This window comes from Drosophila sechellia, chromosome 2R (assembly GCF_004382195.2).
Source record: "Drosophila sechellia strain sech25 chromosome 2R, ASM438219v1, whole genome shotgun sequence".
NCBI lineage: Eukaryota > Metazoa > Arthropoda > Insecta > Diptera > Drosophilidae > Drosophila > Drosophila sechellia.
Window position 1 is genome coordinate 14,826,559 of NC_045950.1, and position 19,725 is coordinate 14,846,283.

The window sequence follows — 19,725 nt, forward strand, 5'->3', positions numbered from 1 at the left end:
TTGCAGTGTACGGAAAAGCTAACATTCTAATTTCTAGAGAAAAAGCTTAATCGGCGTGATACCTTCTTCTCTAGATTCAGTTTCAGTTGGCACATTCTCGCCACCAGTTGCAGTCAAGCCCGGCCCGTTTATTTTCTTATTACCTATATGCTTTTGTATAGTATATAAATAATATATACCAATTTAAACCAGTTGCCGATTAAAGGGACTTAGAATGTGGAAATATTCTAATAAAATTATCTACCGGACCGTTTCGGGCAATCAGTTGTGGTTTGATAGGAACTTATCTGTTGGTGGCACACGCAGTCAGCAGGTAAGAAGTTGGCAAAAATAGCAAGAGCTTTTAAAGACCACTAATTTGTTTACAAACAATGGCTATATCTTTTCGCAGACCCAGTTGGAACTTTTGGACACTTCGACGCCTCGCATAGATGATAAATGGCAACAGGCCAGGCCGTATGGAGAAATACCGGGTCCCAGCCCCCTACGAATGCTATCCTTTTTTATGCCAGGCGGTAAACTATTTAGTTTACGATTTTACAATATATCTTATCTAAATATTACCCAATAATCCCATAGGAGCCCTTCGCAACACAAACTTGATTCAAATGAACCGCGTGATGAGAGAAATGTACGGCGATATATACTGCATTCCCGGAATGATGGGTAAACCGAACGTAGTCTTCACTTACAACCCAGAGGACTTCGAGATGACCTACCGCAACGAGGGTGTTTGGCCCATTCGCATCGGTCTGGAGAGCTTGAACTACTATCGCAAGGTGCACAGACCTGATGTCTTTAAAGGTGTTGGCGGTCTGGCATCTGAGTAAGCTACACAACATATATATCTTAAGGATAATATCTTTATATCTATATATTTCCAGTCAGGGTCAGGAATGGGCTGATATTCGCAACAAAGTGAATCCAGTTCTTATGAAAGTTCAGAATGTCCGGCAAAATCTACCGCAGCTAGACCTAATATCTAAGGAGTTTATAGACAAGTAGGAGTTACTTATATCAAAACTATTTTATGTAACAGCATTTTCCCTTTTTAGATTGGAAACTCAAAGGAACCCAGAGACCCACACTCTGACTACTGACTTTCACAATGAGCTGAAGATGTGGGCCTTCGAGTCGATTAGCTTTGTGGCGCTGAACACGCGGATGGGATTGCTTAGTGATAATCCAGATCCCAATGCTGATCGTCTGGCTAAACATATGGGCGACTTTTTCAACTATAGCTTCCAATTCGATGTGCAGCCCTCCATTTGGACTGTTTATAAAACCGCTGGCTTCAAGAAGTTTCTCGAAACCTACGACAATATTACCGATATTACCTCAAATTATATAGAGACGGCTATGAAAGGTTTTGGTAACAATGAAGACGGTAAGACAAAATGCGTTTTGGAGCAGTTGCTGGAACTCAACAAGAAGGTGGCTGTGACAATGGTTATGGACATGCTTATGGCTGGAATCGATACGGTATGATTATTGATATATTCGGTACGATTTAATACTAAATGCTTTCCTTTAGACATCATCAGCTTGTCTGACGATCCTCTATCACTTGGCTCGCAATCCATCAAAGCAAGAGAAGTTGCGTCGAGAGCTACTCCACATATTGCCCACCCCTAAGGACTCCTTGACGGATCAGAATACCAAAAACATGCCTTATCTGAGAGCTTGCATAAAGGAGGGTCTGCGCATCACCTCCATTACGCCGGGAAACTTTCGCATAACACCCAAGGATCTAGTGCTATCGGGCTATCAGGTGCCACGTGGCACTGGAGTTCTGATGGGTGTCCTGGAGCTGTCCAACGACGATAACTACTTTGCCCAGAGCTCCGAGTTCATACCGGAACGCTGGCTCAAGACCGACTTAGCTCCGGATATCAAGGCTTGTCCAGCGGCCCGAACCCGTAACCCCTTCGTATACCTGCCATTTGGCTTTGGACCTCGCACCTGTATTGGCAAAAGGATTGCCGAGCTGGAGATCGAAACGCTGCTGGTGCGACTCCTGCGAAGCTACAAGGTCAGCTGGCTGCCCGAAACTCCGATTGACTATGAGAGCACCATTATCCTGTCACCCTGCGGTGATATTCGCTTCAAATTGGAACCAGTTGGTGACTCAATGTGATATGTTTATCCTAAGCTCAAGTACAGATTACCGGTTAAGTTCAGAGATTTACTCGCAGTATTTACTAACAATATGGGAATGTAAAAAAAATAGAAGAATGGCTAGCTGGCTAGGAGGAAATTCAAAAGATATGACATGGATATACTTCAAAGGACTAGCGCCGATTGCGTCCACGATAGCGTTGGTGGGGATGATTGCGTTGGCGCTGCTGTTGATTTTGCTGCTGATTTTGATTATGGACTTCCTTGGGTGTTTGGGGTTGAGTTTTCCCGGTCTCCGGTGTTTGAGGCACCGAGTGGTTTGCCTCTTCAGTGGGTTGATCTCTCACCTCCCTCGTGGGCGTGGAGTGGGCTGCGGAACACAGTGATATTAGCCAGTTTAAAAACAGGTAATGCTCTTTAATTACTTGCCCAGGACGGATTGAATGCTGGCCCTCTTGAGGAGAGCTTGGGTTCCTAGGCTAGTATTAAAGCAAGTGGGTGAACCTAAAAAAGAAAAATATAAGTATTTAAGTTAATAAAAATGCTTAAAAGCATTAAGTGGGCAAGTTAGCAAGCAGAAGAGACTTCGATGGAAGAACACACACCGATAGGGCTATAGAATATGTCTTCGGAGGAGGTGGCAGGAGTTAGGGTGTCAACAGTGGGATAGTTGGATAGATGTGCATCAGTTAACGTGGCGGCAACCTCGAGGATCTGTCCAGCTTGGGTATCTGGCTGGGTTTCATCGGCCTGATAGACAGTGATCCCGGTTTGACTACTGCCACTGGTGCTGCAACTATCCTCTGCATCGTCATCTGTTTCTTCGGTTGAGGGTTGGGACTGGGATGGAGGTTCGGATGGGATTTCGGGTTCAGGCTGAGTGTCAGGTTCTGAATCGGGATCTGGATCAGTGGTGGCTGTTGTGTTTGAACACATGCACGGAGTAACAAAAACAGAGACAGAATACTATCGTTAAAATGTTAATTGGGACGACGTGGAGCGATTCTCGCGTGAGTTACCTGCAGCGGCGGTATTGTTGTACAGTCGGGTGTTCATCACGGCGGCGCTCATGTGTCCTGGCGAAGATTTCCACTCCTCATCCGGCTGGGCAGCAGCTGCGATCGTTATCATACGGGTGGGAATGGGGGAGAAACAGAGAGAGATTCGATGTCAGGGCAACGGGAAGGAATTGAAACGAGGGGCCAAACTCACAAGTGGCTTGGTGGCTAATTTTGGATTTTCTTTTTCGGGCCTGCAAATGGATGGATGATCTACGGAAATGACTAAGTGTATAGTTGTATCGGTATTGTATTGTATTTCATGACAACGTTTCAAGTTCAGTTTTCATCAACGCTTAATTCGATAATCGATACTTGGAGTTAACCTAGACTTAGGGGGCTACGCACGAGAGTCTTAATAATGTTCAATGTCCATTACCAACTTCCGCCTGCTCCTTGTCGTTGTTGCCATTGCTGGTTGTCGTTACGTTCAGTTTTTCCTTATCATTTTCCTTCTCCTCGGCCTTGTGCACTCCGTTTTCCACCACCGCTCCAGCTGATTTCTGCTTGGCCTAAAGGTATAATTTTGATTAATTGGAGTACTAGTCAGAGGCTTTTGTGTATCCCACCTGGCTGACAACCTCATCCGCCTCGCCGCTGCTTATTCCTTCGCTGGAGCCGGATTCGGATTCGCTGTCCCCGCTGCTGTTACTGCTGCTGCTCTCCTCCTCCTCCTCATTGGGCACAAAGTCGGAGTCATCTTCAGAATTCTCGTTGGCATACTTGGCCAGCATTTGATCGATGGTCAGTTCGGCATCGGCATTGCAGTCCTCCTCCCGAGGGCGCTTAACCACGGAATTGCTTAGACCCTGTACGCAAAATTTGGAGATGCATTTATTAGTTATTTGAATTAGGTATTTTCCAATCCCCAAACTGACCTGCTCCGAATGGCGAACAAACACACGGCGACTGCTGCTATCCTGCTGAACTCCTGGACGGCACATGGCTCGGGAAAACCACTGATTGAGCTTCTGGGTCATACCTTTGCCACTGCCGTAGGACACCTCCTGCTGGCGCCGTCTCATCACCTTTAGGCCATGAACCCGAATGGCCCGCAGCTTGCGGCGTCTAGTCTGTATAAAGTAGACCATATCCGTGGGAGATATTGGACCATTGCCGATCATCAGGGCGCCAACAGATAACCAAATGCGTGTGAGCCGCAGCAGGACGATGAGCATCAGGAATGGAGCCCAAGGCAGGGGGCGTTCCAAGGGAGCAGAAGACTTGTCTATAATTATAATATAATATTATAATATTATTGATCACTTTTCTTATCATTCGTCACTGAGTTTAGTTTTAGATTTTTTTATTTTCGGATATAGTATTTGATATTTGCTCACCTTGCGGAAGACTCCACTTGGCAGTATCCTCGATCATCGCCAGCGCTTTATCGCCCCGTTCGATCACGAATTGGCCAACTCGCGTGCTGGCAAATCGCTCCGCCTGTTCGCGAACCCGATCGTAAAAGCTGCGTGACTTGTGGAGTTCGATGACTTCTTCCTCGTCGATATGGTCTCGCTGGTTCTGGTCTTTGGCTGCCGCCACGGTCTTCGTCTCCTGTGCCATCTTGCTGATTCTAAGAACCACATTTTATTGGATTTATTTTAGTGAGTAGTGCGGTATATCTACTAGAACTTTTCACTGTATAATTTTAGCTGTTATATGTATAAACACTTTTTAGTGCACATTGTGGCTTTAATATGCAATCTTGTCTATAATTCGACTTAATGGCGATTTAATTCTCGGCAATTACTAGAGCTGCCATTATTTTGGGATTGCCGCGTGATTAGGGGCTGAACGAGCGGATAGTACGGTAATACCTTATTAATAAACCTGACGATCCGAGGTCGTCTGCCAGAGGAACCAAAAGTGGATCGCTTATCGGAGCGGATCGGAACTTCGCACTTGTTTGAGTTTCGGATGGAGGATTGCTTTTGTGTTTTGTTGCTGCCGTCTGGCAAAACTTATAGTCGCTTTATGTACGTATAGCTAATGCCTTCCGCCGACAATGACTAACGGCAAAAAAATTAAGAAGAATCAGCAACAAAAATCAAAACAAATTAAGTATTTCATAATTAGACGATCCGAACTTTGTACGATTCAAGCCGGCGGAATAGTTCCAATCGTTGATTACGGGAGATCTCCGTCTCGGAGCAATCGTTGTGTGGGTGAGGTTACTAGTTAGGTTATTGGTGATTTGAAATAATACCTATCGCGAGCACTAGGCTAGCCCATCGTTTGCTCGCACTTGTGAACACATAAATTACTTTTTAAATTGATAGCATCCATTCTCATTCTTGGCGCGATGAAAGAAATCTGGCGTATAATATAAAGTTACACAAGCATAACACTCAATTGATATTTATAGCGCTTATTGCATCGCTCAGAAAATACGCGAATTCTCAATAAAATAACAAAAATAATAAAATTATCACAAAAATTTGTTCTCGGGATCAAAGTGTATCTTCCTCTCCCATAAAATGCAAAATTAAAAACATTCGGCCACACACATGCCGCACTCGAATGAATCGTAGCGAAACCCTGTTAGCCAGTGTAACGAGATGGAAGTGCTGAAGTCTGCTCTTCGGCGAGTGAGGAATGCGGTGTGAAAGGGGGCTAAGGAAAAGTAAGGGAAGCAGAGCGAAAGTATAAAGTGCAAGCCACTGGGAATCGAGCTGATAACGGTAGTTTCGTTTTCCTTCCATAATGGCGATCGCGAATCAGCGGAGCGGCCGCACTAGCCGACTATGCAGAATTCTCACTTACCGGTCTTTTGGAATTCTTGACTTATCAAAACTCTCGTACCAGCCGATAGTTTGCCCAAAAAATGCAGCTACTAGAAGATTTTTGGATATATTAAAACACTTTGGCAGAACTTTCTTCCGAATCTGCCTTAAAATCCTGGAGCAACGACCTACCGGCTGCACAACTCCCGACTGACTGATCATTGGTTCTGGAATCACGAGTTCTCGAACCGCAATCGACTTAAGCCGGGCAATCGGCTTCGATTCGGCTGCAAAACGAACAGTCGAGTCAACTGTCAAATGCGTTATCTCTCGTTTGAAGTCTTACCGAATGCCTCTCTTATTCTTACAATCTCGCAAAGGTATTGTTTATAGGAAGTCGAAGTGACGATGGTTATCTTCTATTGCAGATCTGCAATGCAGATTCAATGTCTTCCAATTATGATTATCATTTTAGAACAAGCTAGAATTTTGCAGGCTTTTGATTTTAAAATTGTAAATTGTAAAATTTTGATTTGTTAATAATACCTACATATGTAATATTAACTATGTTAAATCATTCTTATTTACTTTCTTTAAAAATCTGCAACATATGCTTATAAGGAGATTAAATCTAATGAATTAGCCATGTATAAAGGATCGCCAAAGCAAAGTTTCTCGCTATAGGTTTTAAAGCCTGTCGCCAATGACAATCGGTGTTTACCTGGCTTGTTTATCCCATTTGAAGGACCCTTCGTCCTTTCGGCTCTTTTGAGCAACCACTCGACCGAATTGCACTCAATTTCGCTTTTCGCTCGGCGCAAAAAGCTTTCGAAGCCCAGCAAGCGCGGAAAAGCTCTCGACGCTCGACGAGCGTTCAGTTGCGCGAAAATTCTCCACGGCAGCGGACGACATTGCGGAGCGCTTCTCCGTCCCGCTCACTCGAAACGCGCGTTTCTGTGTAAAATCAAAGGGACTTCCCGCTCCGCCCGTTTCTCACGCGAATTTCTGGAAGGACTCCGTTCATGCTCCTCTATTTGCGCCCGCTGAAAAAAGCCATTCATCTCGCGTGTGTGTGCCGCAAATAGCAGGGGATATAAAAGCAGGAAAAGTTTAACCGTGTGCAGTGTGTTGTGAAAAATTATTTGGCCAACTGCAAATGCAAAACGGCAGGGCCAGTCCTGAATGGGAGAATAGGAAAATCACGAGGAGTACCAGAAGCCAGCAAGGAAACTCGGAAAAGCGCGCAGGCAGGAGGATGTAGTCGCGGAATTCGCATGCACTTGTCTTGGTGACCTCACTCACACAAATTCAGCGAACTGTGTGTGTGTGTCAGGATGTGTAAGTGTTTTTTGGCGAAATAAAAATGTTTGGCTCCCACGATTGCCATTGATAAGCCACCAAAGACACCTGGCTGACTAGAACCATTCCACCTGTGACAGCTGCGCGTGTGTGTTTAACATTTTTGTATTTTAAAGCTGCCCTCCTCACGTAATCCGTTATCCCTTATCCTTTTGGCCCGCCCAACTCCCTTTGATGCTGGCGTGTGGTATATAGCCACGAGTATATGGCCGAGCTCCACTGAATGCTGCCACTTGAGCAGCTGAGTCGCTCTCAAAAGCCAACGCCGCACAATTTGGACAGCTATTTTTATGCGGGTTGAGTGCGGCTTTGGCTAAATTAGTTTGCGCATAAATTTTGCCACGGCAATGGGGTGCTCGAGTTGTTTGTGAAGAAAAACAGACAAATAGGGCATTAAGAATCATTTACAAACGCACATACATAAATCATGGTCTACTAACCTATATATACAATATCTTTACTTTGTCCGCATTTGTGGGATAACACTTGTTCAAATGTTAAGGCATGTAATCGATAGAAAAATCTTTAAGGTCAATGATGTCTATAAAGGCAATTTTAATATGACAACGGGCGCTTACACATACATATGTACATAAGTCTGACCTTGACAACTATGTGTTCTTTTTGAAATAATTAATCAATAGACTGTAAATAAAGTATTAAAAGTTTGCCAAACTAATGAGTTTCAGTTTAAAAACTTTGAAACTAAAAGTAAATGTTAGCTTTCTGATATCCGTTTGCAGCGCGGAACTTATCGAACCGCCCTCGCTCCGATTTTGGCGCCATGTCAGCAAGGGGTTAGGACCGATAACCTCTGAAACGCACAGGTTCCGCGGACTTTACGACGGCCATTCCACCACCCAGACACTCCACCCCCACCATCATTTTCAGCTGCTGTTTCGTTATGGCAGTTATGGCGTCTTTGCATGCCGCTGCGCTTCCGGTCCGCACACACACACACTAACACACTCACACTCCAATGAACGCTCACACACAAGTACATCGATGGCAGTTGGCATGGCTAAATGAAAATAAGTGGCCAACACACTGGGCGCTTCTGTTCGGTTCTTTTCAGTTTCTATATGCTATATAGTATATAGTCTGTCTAGATGCCGCGTGCTATTTGCCTGATATAGTTTGTAATTATCACATGGCGCTCATTTCTCAGCTCTTCTCTTTTCCACTTTGCCATTAATTTGTTCCCGTTTATGTGACCATTTGACAAATCAACAACCAAGAGCGCAAGAGCTATCGGGGTATCGGGGAAGCAATCTGTCGCCACTGGTGGCCTCGAGGTGTCTGCCCTTTTCATCGCTAAGATGAACATTGCCCTTCCCCATCTTCATCGCCCGCTGTTTAGGGCCCAATGTGTTCCTTGTTTGAAACTGCAGCCGCCATCTGCAAATTGGCAAATGTAAAATTGAACATAGCAATTCGAGCACGAACGCATAAATTGATTGTCGAAATTGGCTCAAACGCAGCTGGGAATGAAGTCAGGATGGAGTTGCAAAAGGAGTGCCCTTGGCAAGATTTCGACACATATCTAGGGGGAAAAAGAGGCAGTGGACAAATAAGTTTTCCCGCAGTGTCAAGTTCTTTTGCTGCATTTCGCAATTTCTTATACAGAGAAACAAATAAATTATGTGCATACTCTGCCAGCGACTGTAAAATGGAAATATTGGTGAACTTTAAAAATAAGTGTCCATTAGGGATATATAAGAAATTTGTGTGGGACCTTCAATACAAAAACACAGTTCTAATGACAAGAGTGCAGCACACCAATGGGAAATTTGGAAAGTTAAGTTATTTCTTTTTCTCTCTGGATTTTTTCCTTATGGCTGTTGTTCGTCGTCGAGTTGTAATTACTTGGCTCCGAAATGGCCGGCCCACAAAGGTAACCCAGTTAATTAAAATGAAAGCTTCGGGCCAGCGCATACTGTGGCTCCCCAACTGCCGCACATATTCTGGTAGTATCCTCCCTAAGGGCAGGCATACTCGTTCATACACCGAAATTGAGTAATCCCTGCTTTAGAGACTCTTATGTGGCATCAGTGTAAGCCAGGCCATCAAAACGGCTGGCATAATCCCACTTAATATCGTCATTATCCTGGCAGTTAATTAAGCAACAGTCCATCGGAGATGTGCTGCATTTATGAGCTGCCAAACGAGCTGTCCATCAGTTGGGCTCACGCTGCGTATACGCAATTTACATATAGAAGCACGACTGTAAATCCTCGTTCTATACTCCTCCACTTGCGGTACATTTTTAAGGAGACCACGATTCAAATAAGGACACAATTCGCATAAATAATCCATGCATAATTCAGTTCTTGGGTTGAAGCGCAAAAAAAATAACTAAACCGCCGCTTGTGGTGGTGACCGAGAAAATATTGTATGCATGGTAAAAAGAAATTCCATGAATAATTCAGAGTCGCAAACAAATTGAGGAAAATCATTTATCCGAGAGCAGTGCAGCGTCGGAAAATGCAAAAAGTTCAAGAATTTCCCATCGAAATTCGAGTAACTCGAGGCAGACGTTTTGTTTGGCTTTCTGACAGCCCAGAATGTGCTAATTATGAATAGCTGATCCATATGGCGCAGATGAAAGACTCTCGCTTGTCTGGCGCGAAGCATATTTACATACATATTTATATATATATTCATTCATTCATTTTCGCCTGGACGCCCACCTGGGGACCCAAAAGTAACGCCCTGGCAAACGATATGCGATTAAACCCTATGCCTGTGATAAGTCTAGTTTCGGTTCATTGCGTGCCGAGTAAACATGACAATCACAACCACAACAAAGCCGCACAGTGGGGTACAGTGTTGCAACGCTAACGCCGACGGCAACCGGCAAAGCTAAGAACAGCGGGACACCCAGACAGCTGCATGTCCCCCAGTTTCGCATGAATAGAATGGGGATTGTGCTCGCCGGCAGTGACGTCATTTCTAACTAAATAGGGCCAATAAGCCAAAGGGCAGAAAAAGACTTGCGAACAACAATGCAGGAAAAAACTGCGAAAAAACTTTAGCTACACACGCGAAAAATGCTTAGAATTAGAAATTCAAAGAATTATTTCAAGTCTGTGAAAAAGTTTAATAAAGAGTAGGCTTTCATACCAAAGTGTATTTAAATGTATAGATTTCATTCATAAAAGTAGCCAAAGCGGTAAGCCATTTATACTTTTTTTATGAATACAATATTTAAATATACTTTTAACATCAGTGCAGTCGGACGGAAATAGAACCGCTGAAATGTCAGAAAAAGTCAACAGGTGAGCAAGTGGAAAGTAGAAAGTAGAAGGGCACAGTGAAAGCGCAAAGGAGACAGCGCTATTAGTGCCATATGACACTTGCTGACCCATGTCCAATAATTGATGACTGGCCTTGATCGAGCTCGATTTATTGACTAAAGTTGTTAATGGAAAAGTCCGTGCACCATGTCGAATCCATAATTGATGTCTGATGTTTCCTTAATACTGCGCGATTACGCAGGCCAATTTCCGATATGGTAACGTGCATGATATGGCCAAAACAAAAACATTAATGACGCTGCGTTTACGAACCTGCTGCGATGAAAAGGATATACGTATACAACAACATACAATTTCATTATTTTGGGGCCGTAAAAATGGCGGTAAAACATTCCGCTTTTATGCCTATCGAAAGCACGTGCTTTCCAGGTAACGAAATGCCACTCAGCATTGTTAATGGTATTAAATGAGGCTCGGCCACATGGCGTATGTGTGATAATTTGAAGAAACTTTCCCTTTTGGCTCAAGGTTTATGGCCACAAAAGTTTTTTCCTGATTGGGACCAAAAGTTAGCTAATTGCAGGACGCAGTCAAGATTCAAATGAATTTATTTTATTTTTTAGCCCAAAAGTCTGCCTCACTTTTGGGGGCCAAACACTGCCGTCCAAACTAAAAGGCCCAGGAAAACCTCATAAATATTTATGTGGCAGGCCGCACCAAAAAAGTAGGTTGAACATATGTGGTGTGTGTGGAAAACTAATGACAGGCACATAAGCCAGAAAGTGCTCCTCCGGGAAATGTTGCCCGCAAATATTCGGAATTAAAGGGCATGGAAGGAAGCTAGCCACACCTGTTTGTGTGGGCGTTGGGAAATCTGCATTTCACTTGCATTAAATTAATTGAAAGTACATGGAAATGTTTTCGGTTGCACAAGAGTCAGACAAATTGCTACTGCAGCAGCAATGTCCTTGCCACAGTTTGGCCCCCCAGGAATTGTTGCCACCCACCGCCTATGGCCCTCTCACTCGCTTGGCTTCCATTTCATTCATTAAAATAATATAAACTGTGCAAAATGTGCGAGAAAATACCGAAAATTTAAAGCTTTTTTACACGGGGTGCGTAAAGCTTTGTCGTTTATCCCACACCAATAAACTCACATTTGCATTCGGTGACGCCATCGTTGGGTGCTTTTCGAATTTTCGCGGCACCGGAGAGAGAAAAATAAACCAAGCTGCAGCATCGCAGGGCATTAATAATGCAAGAGGGAAAGCCGGGTGGCCACCCACAAAATCGCCCAAGAGCACCCGCAACCAATACGCACCCACCCACTACCACTCCACCCACTTACATTGAACCCAATGCCGCACACACATAAGCTGGCGAAAACTGTAGTTGTATGTGTGCGCCTTCGTTAACAATAACAAATGCCAAAGGAGAGCAAAAGTTACGGTTGGCCAAAAGCGAAGGGGCTGGTGGTGGTGATGGAACCATAACGCCAGACAGCGAATCCGAATCCGAAGCAGTCTTCTAGGGGCACTGCCAGCGTGCAGTTCGCTCCAAGCTCCGCGTTGGAAAATCGCGAGAAAATCTTATGCGACCATCACATTTCTGCAAAATCTGATACATGTACTAAGCGTTTGTGTCGTGCTGTTGTATCCACCATAAATAACTAAAATAACACGTACCGTGAAGTGGAGCTAACGCAATCAAAGAGTGCTCTAATCAATTATTCATTTCAATTTACCCCGCGAGTATTGGCCATGTCATGCAACCGTTGCATCTCGCGTACTCTTTCAAGTCCTCGAAGAACTCGGAGAGGCCACAAGCCTCTGTGTTGTGCCACAGAATTAATAAAATATTCCCAGTAACAGGTAGATTGTGAGGCACCCAGTGTATATAGCAAGATGGATATTACGAGCTTCGTTCATAATACACATAGCTTGATAGAACCCAACTGGCTGTCACTTTTCTGCGGAATGCGTGTGGAAGCAGAGAAATGACAGCAAAATAAGCAATGATTTATCACGAAGTCGAGAAACTTAGCAATTTGGACTAAAATCTCCTTCTCTAAGTGCAGCGACCATTATTTTCCAAGTTTATTAGACATCCAAGTTGACATTTATGTAAATCAATGTGTCAAAAGTTTGCACTTGATAAATTTAGATTTTATTGTAGTAGGTGGGGTAAATTTAATAATATTCAAAATATACTCTAAACTACATTTTTCTCATTGGCCCATAAAATATTTTACGATGCCGTGCTTGCAGTTTATGTGAATAATATTAAAAGTATAAAAGCTTGAATTCCGAATGACTGGCATTTATGTAAACACAAATGTCATACTTTTCGGGTTGTACAACTTATATAGTACGTATGAGCAATTTAGGTTTTATAAAAAGCGGCTTATTTTCTACTTTTTGATGATCGCATCAACAAATGGAAAGAATCATACCATTTTCCAATTGCTCTGTGTAATTTTTATAATTAAGACAATCGCAAAAGAGCAGTGATGTCATGGGTGGCAATTGAATCGCCTGAAAACACTCAATTTTCCGCGAATATGGGGAGGGTAAATATGTATGAGTGTTGATTTTCGTAGTACATGATTTATCAATCGGTCGCTGGAATTTTGTTAAATCGATTGTGGGAGTTGCGTGCCAGGTGAAATAACACCCCTTCTGCCATCTCTCCACCTGCTTCCAGCACGCATCCAATACGTTGACCAGGTGGATCAGGTGGAGTTGGATCAACAGCAGCGACCGGGCAGCAGCTCCACCGTCAGCGGATCCACACCGCCGCTCCGGATTTCGCCACATGGTTCGCCAAACCTGCAGCAATCGCAGCGCCTGGGCAAGCATCTCAGCAAATCCGCCTCTGAGTTGAATGGTCACGATTGCCACCTCAGTGAATCACCGCACGTATCACCGAAGAGGGCCAAGAGTGCCGTGGCCCAGCAGTTGGCCGGTGCCGGTTCGGGGGGCGTGGCCAGCGGAGTAGGCGTTCTGCAGAAGACGCACGGATTCTTCAACAATCTTCGACATCGCTGGAGTCGCGCGAAGAGCAAAGATCGTCTGGGTCGCAAGTCGCCCAGTGATTTTCTCGAAGAGAGCACCGACTATGCGGCGGATTATAGTTCCGAAAGTAGCTCCGTGACCCAGAGTCCTCGGCATCGCAGCACCACCATTGGTGGCTCACCACTGGCCCGGGAATTTCGAGCCACGGCCAAGATGGCGCAGGTTATCCAGAGATTTGGGGGCTCCATGGAGGGCAGGATAGATGAGCATCCGGAGAACGGTTCGGCCGGCTGCAGTCCACCGGAATTGACCACCCAACAGCAACTGGAGGCCCTGCAGGTTGGTGGTATCATCTGGCATCTCTTACTTTGCTTCACTCCTTTTATCAATTGGTTTTCACTTGACTTTATCGAGTTTTTCTTTTACACAATGGCACTAACTGAAATTTCCTGGAATTTTTTTTGAAATGTTCGATTTTTGATTATCGCTTTGCCAACGGCTTGCTGTGCTGCACAACTCTAACTAACTGATTAATGCAAATGAAAACGCAACTGCAATCGATCAGGCCAACGAGCTGCGTCGCAAGCGCGAAGCCCAATTACGTCAATTCGTCTTCTTTCAGCTGCGCGTGCATCTCAAATCCGGCAGTGACCTGGTGGCCATGGACAAGAATGGTGAGCAGATCCCAGCACCCACATCCCTGCCCTTTGCCCATCACCATTACCATTACCATGCCCATCCCATTACCATTATCCTGCCCACTTCTTTGTGCTTAATCAAGCACTGGTCACAATGCACTGGCACTGCAGCGAGAAATTTCTTTTGTCTTTCGTCCCTGCCGCAGGACTGAGTGATCCTTATGTCAAGTTCAAGGTCGGCGGCCGCCTCCTCCACAAGTCGCGCACCATTCACCGGGACCTGAATCCCGTGTGGGACGAGGTCTTCATCGTGCCCATCGAGGACCCCTTCCAGCCGATTATCGTCAAGGTGAGTCCGGGGAAGTTTGGGGGTTACCTGTCAGGCACTTCAGAAAAGTTGGCAATTGTTTTACACAAAGAGAAATTCTGGTTCATAATTAGAATCCGTTTTTTTTTACTGATGCACTGTAATATAAAGAAGAGTTGCATGTAACATATATATTGCTTCAATTATCCTAAAAATTATGTTCATACTTAACCGTAGTTCTATTATATCAGTAAAATAAACAAAGATACTAGATAACTACAAGTTATTAGAAAAAATATAAAGAATTTAGTTGGATATTCTTATTCTTGTTTGATTCATTCTTCAAATGTATTGTTGAACTTTAGCCTATATGTCCAAAACATAATAAAAAGTCTTCATCTAACTTTTGTGATGATATGAAATTAAATGGGATTCTAAGAGTTCTTCAAGTTCTTAGTTAGTGCTGTTAAAATTAGTTTTGCGCAGATAAGGACAGCAATATGCGTTAAGAAATCCGCCGCGGGCCGTCAGCATGGTAGCGTGGCCGAGCGGTCTAAGGCGCTGGTTTAAGGCACCAGTCTCCTCGGAGGCGTGGGTTCGAATCCCACCGCTGCCAGAAGGAAGCTTTTTTATTGCACAAATCCATTTTCAGCCGTGGAACGAATAGTTTTTGAAGTGTCAGATATCCAAAATGTGTAGCGAATTCCCAAAAGCCCCCATCTCATCCAATCAAAATGAATTTCCGTTTTGTCTCGTTCGATGCGCTTTCCAATCAGGTTTTCGACTACGATTGGGGACTGCAGGACGATTTTATGGGCTCGGCCAAGCTAGACTTAACCCAATTGGAATTGGGCAAGGCCGAGGACATCCACCTGCAGCTGTGCGATTCCAGCGGAAACGGCGGAAGTGGCTTGGGCGAGATACTCATCAATTTGACGCTGTGGCCGCGCAGTCAGGAGGACAAGGAAATGGTAAGTGGCATCGATAAATCCATATACTCCATTGTTCGGGAGCGCTAATGGTGGGGGTTCTCGTCTGGGCCATCAATCAGCCCTTCACCCGGCGGTTTTCCACAGTGAGCCAAGCGATTGTCTCGCTATCTTTTGTCTGGCACCCTTAATTGCCTCTCGACTAGCTCCGACAAACAACCCACCTTTATTTATAAGCGCTTGCTTACCCACTAACTTTATTTATGGCTCAGCGGAATCAGTTTGACACGGCTTCTGGTTTTATTTTCGGATAGACACACACGAAGTATTAACTTTGATCCAGTGCCCGCAACTAACACGAACACGAACTAAAGCCGCACAATTGAGCCGTTTTCCAACTATGGCAACTCATCATGACTAGCTTTCATGAGGTGAGAGCCACGATCGCAGTGGCTCAACAAATAAAAGCTTGAGCTGCCATTGGTATTGCATGTTATCTCTCAACGAGGGCGCTCCAAAACAAATAAATGACAAAGGGGGCTCTGTATTTTCCCGTTTCGAAAAATGGAACTATGGGAAAGTCGATGTTTGAATACCCTATGGTCAAGAGATTCGAAAAATCAATATGAAATATACAAAAGATAATGCTAACTATAGGAATAGAAACAGTAATGTAATAAAATGATATTATATAATATTTTTAATAGCCTCCATCTACTTAACAAAGCAATTTAATTATTCATAATATTCATAATAATATAGACCTTTATTTTGGTAATCGTATTAGTGCAAAAACTAATTAAATGAGTAATGCTGATCCGTATCAATCATTAAATTAAATGTAAACTATATGTTTACCTATTACTCTGCATTAGCAGACATGTGTAAAGGTGACTTATAATGATATGTAAGAGCAATTATCTCTAGTCCGGCATACCTCGTAATATTGCACTTAGTGTATGTATTTCTCTCGCAATCGCAAGACCTCACTCCCAAATGGTTTTAGTCACCGTTGGAGCTTCGAAAGCGAAGTGCGTCTTTGGGTTTTGTATTGGGGCCTGTGTAATTTGCTGTCTGCTTTAGTTGGAGCTCTTGAACGCGGATCATGTTGGGCAACAGTTGGCCCGGTTGCAAGCGGGCTCCTCGCATGGTGCTCAAACATGTGAGGCGGCAGCACGAGGAGTTGCGGGAGCAGCTGGAGCAGGGATGCGACGATCTCATGGAGGTGGCCGAGTCTTATTTTCCGGATGTCTTGCAGCACTTCCAGCGCAACTCGAAGTTGGCTGAGTCATCGAAGCGTTTGAAGTCACAGATCTGGAGCTCGGTAGTCACCATACTGCTGGTTAAAGCCAAGGATTTGCCCTTAGCTGAAGATGGCAGCAAGTTGAATGATACTCACTTCAAGTTCAGGTAAGTTAATAACTATTAACTGGTAGTGATATCATAAAGTGAATCGATTACTATTGTTTTCAGATTGGGCAATGAGAAGTACAAGAGCAAGTCTTCCTGGACGGAGCGCTGGCTGGAGCAGTTCGACCTGCACCTGTTTGATGAAGATCAAAATCTGGAGATCGCACTTTGGAACCGGAACACCCTCTATGGCAAAGCCATTATTGACCTCAGCGTTTTTCAGCGCGAAAACACGCACGGCATTTGGAAACCCCTAGAAGATTGCCCTGGTGAAGTCCACCTCATGCTCACTATAAGTGGAACCACTGCCTTGGAGACGATCAGCGATCTGAAGGCCTTCAAGGAGGATCCTCGAGAGGCTCAATTGCTAAGGGAGAGATATAAATTCCTAAGATGCCTCCAAAATCTCCGCGATGTGGGTCACCTAACTGTAAAGGTATTTGGAGCCACTGGACTGGCTGCAGCGGATATAGGTGGAAAATCCGATCCCTTTTGTGTATTGGAACTGGGTAACGCCCGCCTACAAACCCAAACTGAGTATAAAACACTCACTCCTAATTGGAATAAGATATTTACTTTGTAAGTAAAGCTAAGCTTCTTTCAATGCTATTTCTTTCTAAACATATTATTAAATTCGCATTGCAGCAACGTTAAAGACATCACGCAGGTCCTGGAGATCACCGTCTTCGATGAGGATCGCGACCATCGCGTAGAGTTCCTGGGCAAACTAGTCATTCCCCTCCTAAGGATCAAAAGTGGAGTCAAGCGATGGTATACGCTGAAGGACAAGAACCTCTGTGTGCGGGCCAAAGGAAACTCACCGCAAATTCAGCTGGAACTGACAGTAGTCTGGAACGAGATCCGTGCCGTGTGTCGAGCCCTGCAGCCCAAGGAGGAAAAGCTGATCCAGCAGGAGGCCAAGTTCAAGCGACAGCTCTTTCTGCGCAACGTTAATAGACTCAAGGAGATAATCATGGATATCCTAGATGCAGCGCGCTATGTTCAGTGAGTATATGGTTTCACCTACCATTTGTTTATAATTCACTGTCTGTTTCTTAAAGGAGCTGCTTTGAGTGGGAATCTCCTGTGCGATCCAGCATAGCTTTCGTCTTATGGATAGTCGCCTGTGTTTACGGCGATCTGGAGACAGTACCTCTAGTCCTGCTGCTCATTATACTTAAGTAAGTAGTTGAACAAGGGATTATACCAATTCTTATCAATTTCCATTTAGAAACTGGCTGGTTCGCCTTATAACAGGCTCCACTGATGCAGCTGCTCACTACGACTATGAGTACGATGAAGATGATGATGATGACAAGGAGAAGGAGGAAAAGAAGTCCATCAAGGAGAGATTACAGGCCATTCAAGAAGTCTCCCAAACGGTACAGAATACCATCGGCTACCTGGCTTCGTTAGGCGAGAGCACCATGAAGTAAAATTGATTGTTATTTATGTGATGTATCACAGTCTATATGAATACTTTGTAATCTCCAGCACATTCAACTTTTCCGTCCCCGAACTGACCTGGCTGGCTGTGGTTTTGCTATTGGGCGCCATTCTGGTCCTGCATTTTGTCCCGCTCCGCTGGCTGCTGCTCTTCTGGGGCCTGATGAAGTTCTCCAGGCGTTTGCTGAGACCCAATACCATTCCCAACAACGAGCTATTGGACTTCCTATCGCGAGTGCCAGATAATGAGGAGATTGTAAGTGGTTCATTAACTATCTGTCTTTACCTTAAATAATAATGTTAATTGAAGAATCAATATCGAGAGCTGCCACCATCGGCACCCACCGATCAGACGCGCAACAATCCCAAGAAGAAACTGAAAGGATCATAGTCCATAACCAGCGCTGATGCGGCAATGGCGTCCCTTTCGCCGCTGCAGTCCAGCGCTCTAGGAGGAGCAGCAGGAGGAAGCGGAACCGGATACGGCGGAAGGCAGCAGCAGCTGATGCAGCGCATCCGGGCCAACACCAGCCAGTTGAAGCACAAGTTTGGCCAGGCCAAGAGCCTCAGTCTGAGCCATAGCGAATTCAATTAGACACCAAAGTTAGTTAGCTAGTTAAGAATCGAAGTCAAACAGTTCCACCCATAGAAGGAAACAACACACGCAATTCACCTTGACTCAATTATGCAGCACAAAATTGCTTTACTTATTTTAATATAATTATATATATATACACACAGAAAGGAGAATATTAATGTATATGTGCGCAGAAGTCAAACTATTTACACAAAGCGATTATGTACATACACAATGATAGCGGATATAACTAGGAATCTATTGAAACATTGCATGTACCTAAAGTAACCTCTCTCAAAGATCTATTCGAATATTTACCAAAACTCAAATTGCTAACTACCAGATTCCTTTTGCGCGAATCCAAATGCGATTAATTATTTATTGTGTATTTCAATTTGTGATATTTTCAAAGAATTTTGCGACTAGGCTTACTACTTAATGTGACTTAACCCACGGAAGCTCCGTAACGCACAGAAGTTTCCCCCAAACTCCATTTACAATTTACCATTCGATTGCACTCGACTAGTTTAAGGACGCTTTTTCATTATATACCTTTATAAGCCATATATACCTAATTAAGCCTTATCCTAACCAAATTGTTTGTAATTATTTCACTCGGAAAGATTGTTCAAAACATTTTCTAAAGCTTATATTTATTAACTTTGTCTAGGATAATCAGCTCTTGAAAGGCCCCGGCCCAGCCATACAAATATATATAAATTAATTGCTATGTAACCCACTCCGATTGATCGATTTGATACATTTTAGATAGTTGAACTATTTTATACCCCACAAAAAGAGCAACAACAAAGTTTTTATATACATACATACCAACTCAATTAATTAATTAGCACCTAAAGTTAAGTTTGTTATTTTTAAATATACA

General features: G+C 44.0%; 3 protein-coding genes, 1 long non-coding RNA gene and 1 other non-coding gene across 7 annotated transcripts; 3 read left to right on the forward strand and 2 right to left on the reverse strand.

The window, feature by feature from the left end:
• Positions 1 to 85: 85 nt before the first annotated feature.
• LOC6609848 (probable cytochrome P450 12b2, mitochondrial) lies at positions 86 to 2,182 on the forward strand. Its single transcript, XM_002034464.2, has 6 exons — positions 86 to 313; positions 392 to 515; positions 580 to 826; positions 885 to 1,001; positions 1,056 to 1,482; positions 1,535 to 2,182. Exons 1-6 carry the CDS (start codon positions 215 to 217, stop codon positions 2,135 to 2,137), a joined length of 1,617 nt encoding a protein of 538 aa, XP_002034500.1. The 5' UTR covers positions 86 to 214; the 3' UTR covers positions 2,138 to 2,182.
• LOC6609849 (RNA polymerase II degradation factor 1) lies at positions 2,172 to 6,124 on the reverse strand. The gene is given in 11 exon segments (XM_032716597.1): positions 2,172 to 2,488; positions 2,548 to 2,622; positions 2,724 to 3,035; positions 3,138 to 3,233; positions 3,331 to 3,354; positions 3,357 to 3,389; positions 3,556 to 3,688; positions 3,746 to 3,985; positions 4,055 to 4,404; positions 4,517 to 4,752; positions 5,943 to 6,124. Coding segments are annotated over 11 exon segments (1,878 nt in total). The 3' UTR covers positions 2,172 to 2,291.
• A 5,940-nt stretch (positions 6,125 to 12,064) lies between these two features.
• LOC6609853 (multiple C2 and transmembrane domain-containing protein) lies at positions 12,065 to 19,574 on the forward strand. 2 transcript variants are annotated; one of them, XM_002034468.2, is made up of 12 exons: positions 12,065 to 12,389; positions 13,222 to 13,871; positions 14,098 to 14,206; positions 14,377 to 14,519; positions 15,254 to 15,448; positions 16,665 to 16,816; positions 16,880 to 17,395; positions 17,462 to 17,821; positions 17,878 to 17,997; positions 18,048 to 18,248; positions 18,311 to 18,518; positions 18,573 to 19,574. In XM_002034468.2, exons 1-12 carry the CDS (start codon positions 12,284 to 12,286, stop codon positions 18,651 to 18,653), a joined length of 2,841 nt encoding a protein of 946 aa, XP_002034504.2. In that variant the 5' UTR covers positions 12,065 to 12,283; the 3' UTR covers positions 18,654 to 19,574. The 2 variants fall into 2 exon arrangements, with proteins under 2 accessions (XP_002034504.2, XP_032570860.1); XM_032714969.1 differs by having other exon boundaries at positions 12,066 to 12,389; positions 14,155 to 14,206.
• Positions 14,595 to 15,808, reverse strand: LOC116800379. Of its 2 annotated transcripts, none has more exons than XR_004361323.1 (2): positions 15,663 to 15,808; positions 14,595 to 14,635 (listed from the first exon to the last, which is right to left on the reverse strand). It is a non-coding gene; the product is annotated as an uncharacterized LOC116800379 (long non-coding RNA). The 2 variants fall into 2 exon arrangements; XR_004361322.1 differs by having other exon boundaries at positions 15,655 to 15,808.
• On the forward strand, positions 15,012 to 15,093 carry Trnal-aag. The gene has a single exon. It is a non-coding gene; the product is annotated as a tRNA-Leu (tRNA).
• Positions 19,575 to 19,725: the final 151 nt, after the last annotated feature.

Bases quoted from the DNA above. Each gene is read 5' to 3' on its own strand.
- LOC6609848 (XM_002034464.2), top strand. From the start codon at position 215: ATGTGGAAATATTCTAATAAAATTATCTACCGGACCGTTTCGGGCAAT. The intron at 827-884 runs GTAAGCTACACA...ATATATTTCCAG, and splicing joins GTTGGCGGTCTGGCATCTGA to TCAGGGTCAGGAATGGGCTG. The intron at 1,002-1,055 runs GTAGGAGTTACT...TTCCCTTTTTAG, and splicing joins TCTAAGGAGTTTATAGACAA to ATTGGAAACTCAAAGGAACC.
- LOC6609853 (XM_002034468.2), top strand. From the start codon at position 12,284: ATGCAACCGTTGCATCTCGCGTACTCTTTCAAGTCCTCGAAGAACTCG. The intron at 14,207-14,376 runs GTGAGCAGATCC...TCCCTGCCGCAG, and splicing joins GGTGGCCATGGACAAGAATG to GACTGAGTGATCCTTATGTC. The intron at 17,822-17,877 runs GTGAGTATATGG...TGTTTCTTAAAG, and splicing joins GATGCAGCGCGCTATGTTCA to GAGCTGCTTTGAGTGGGAAT.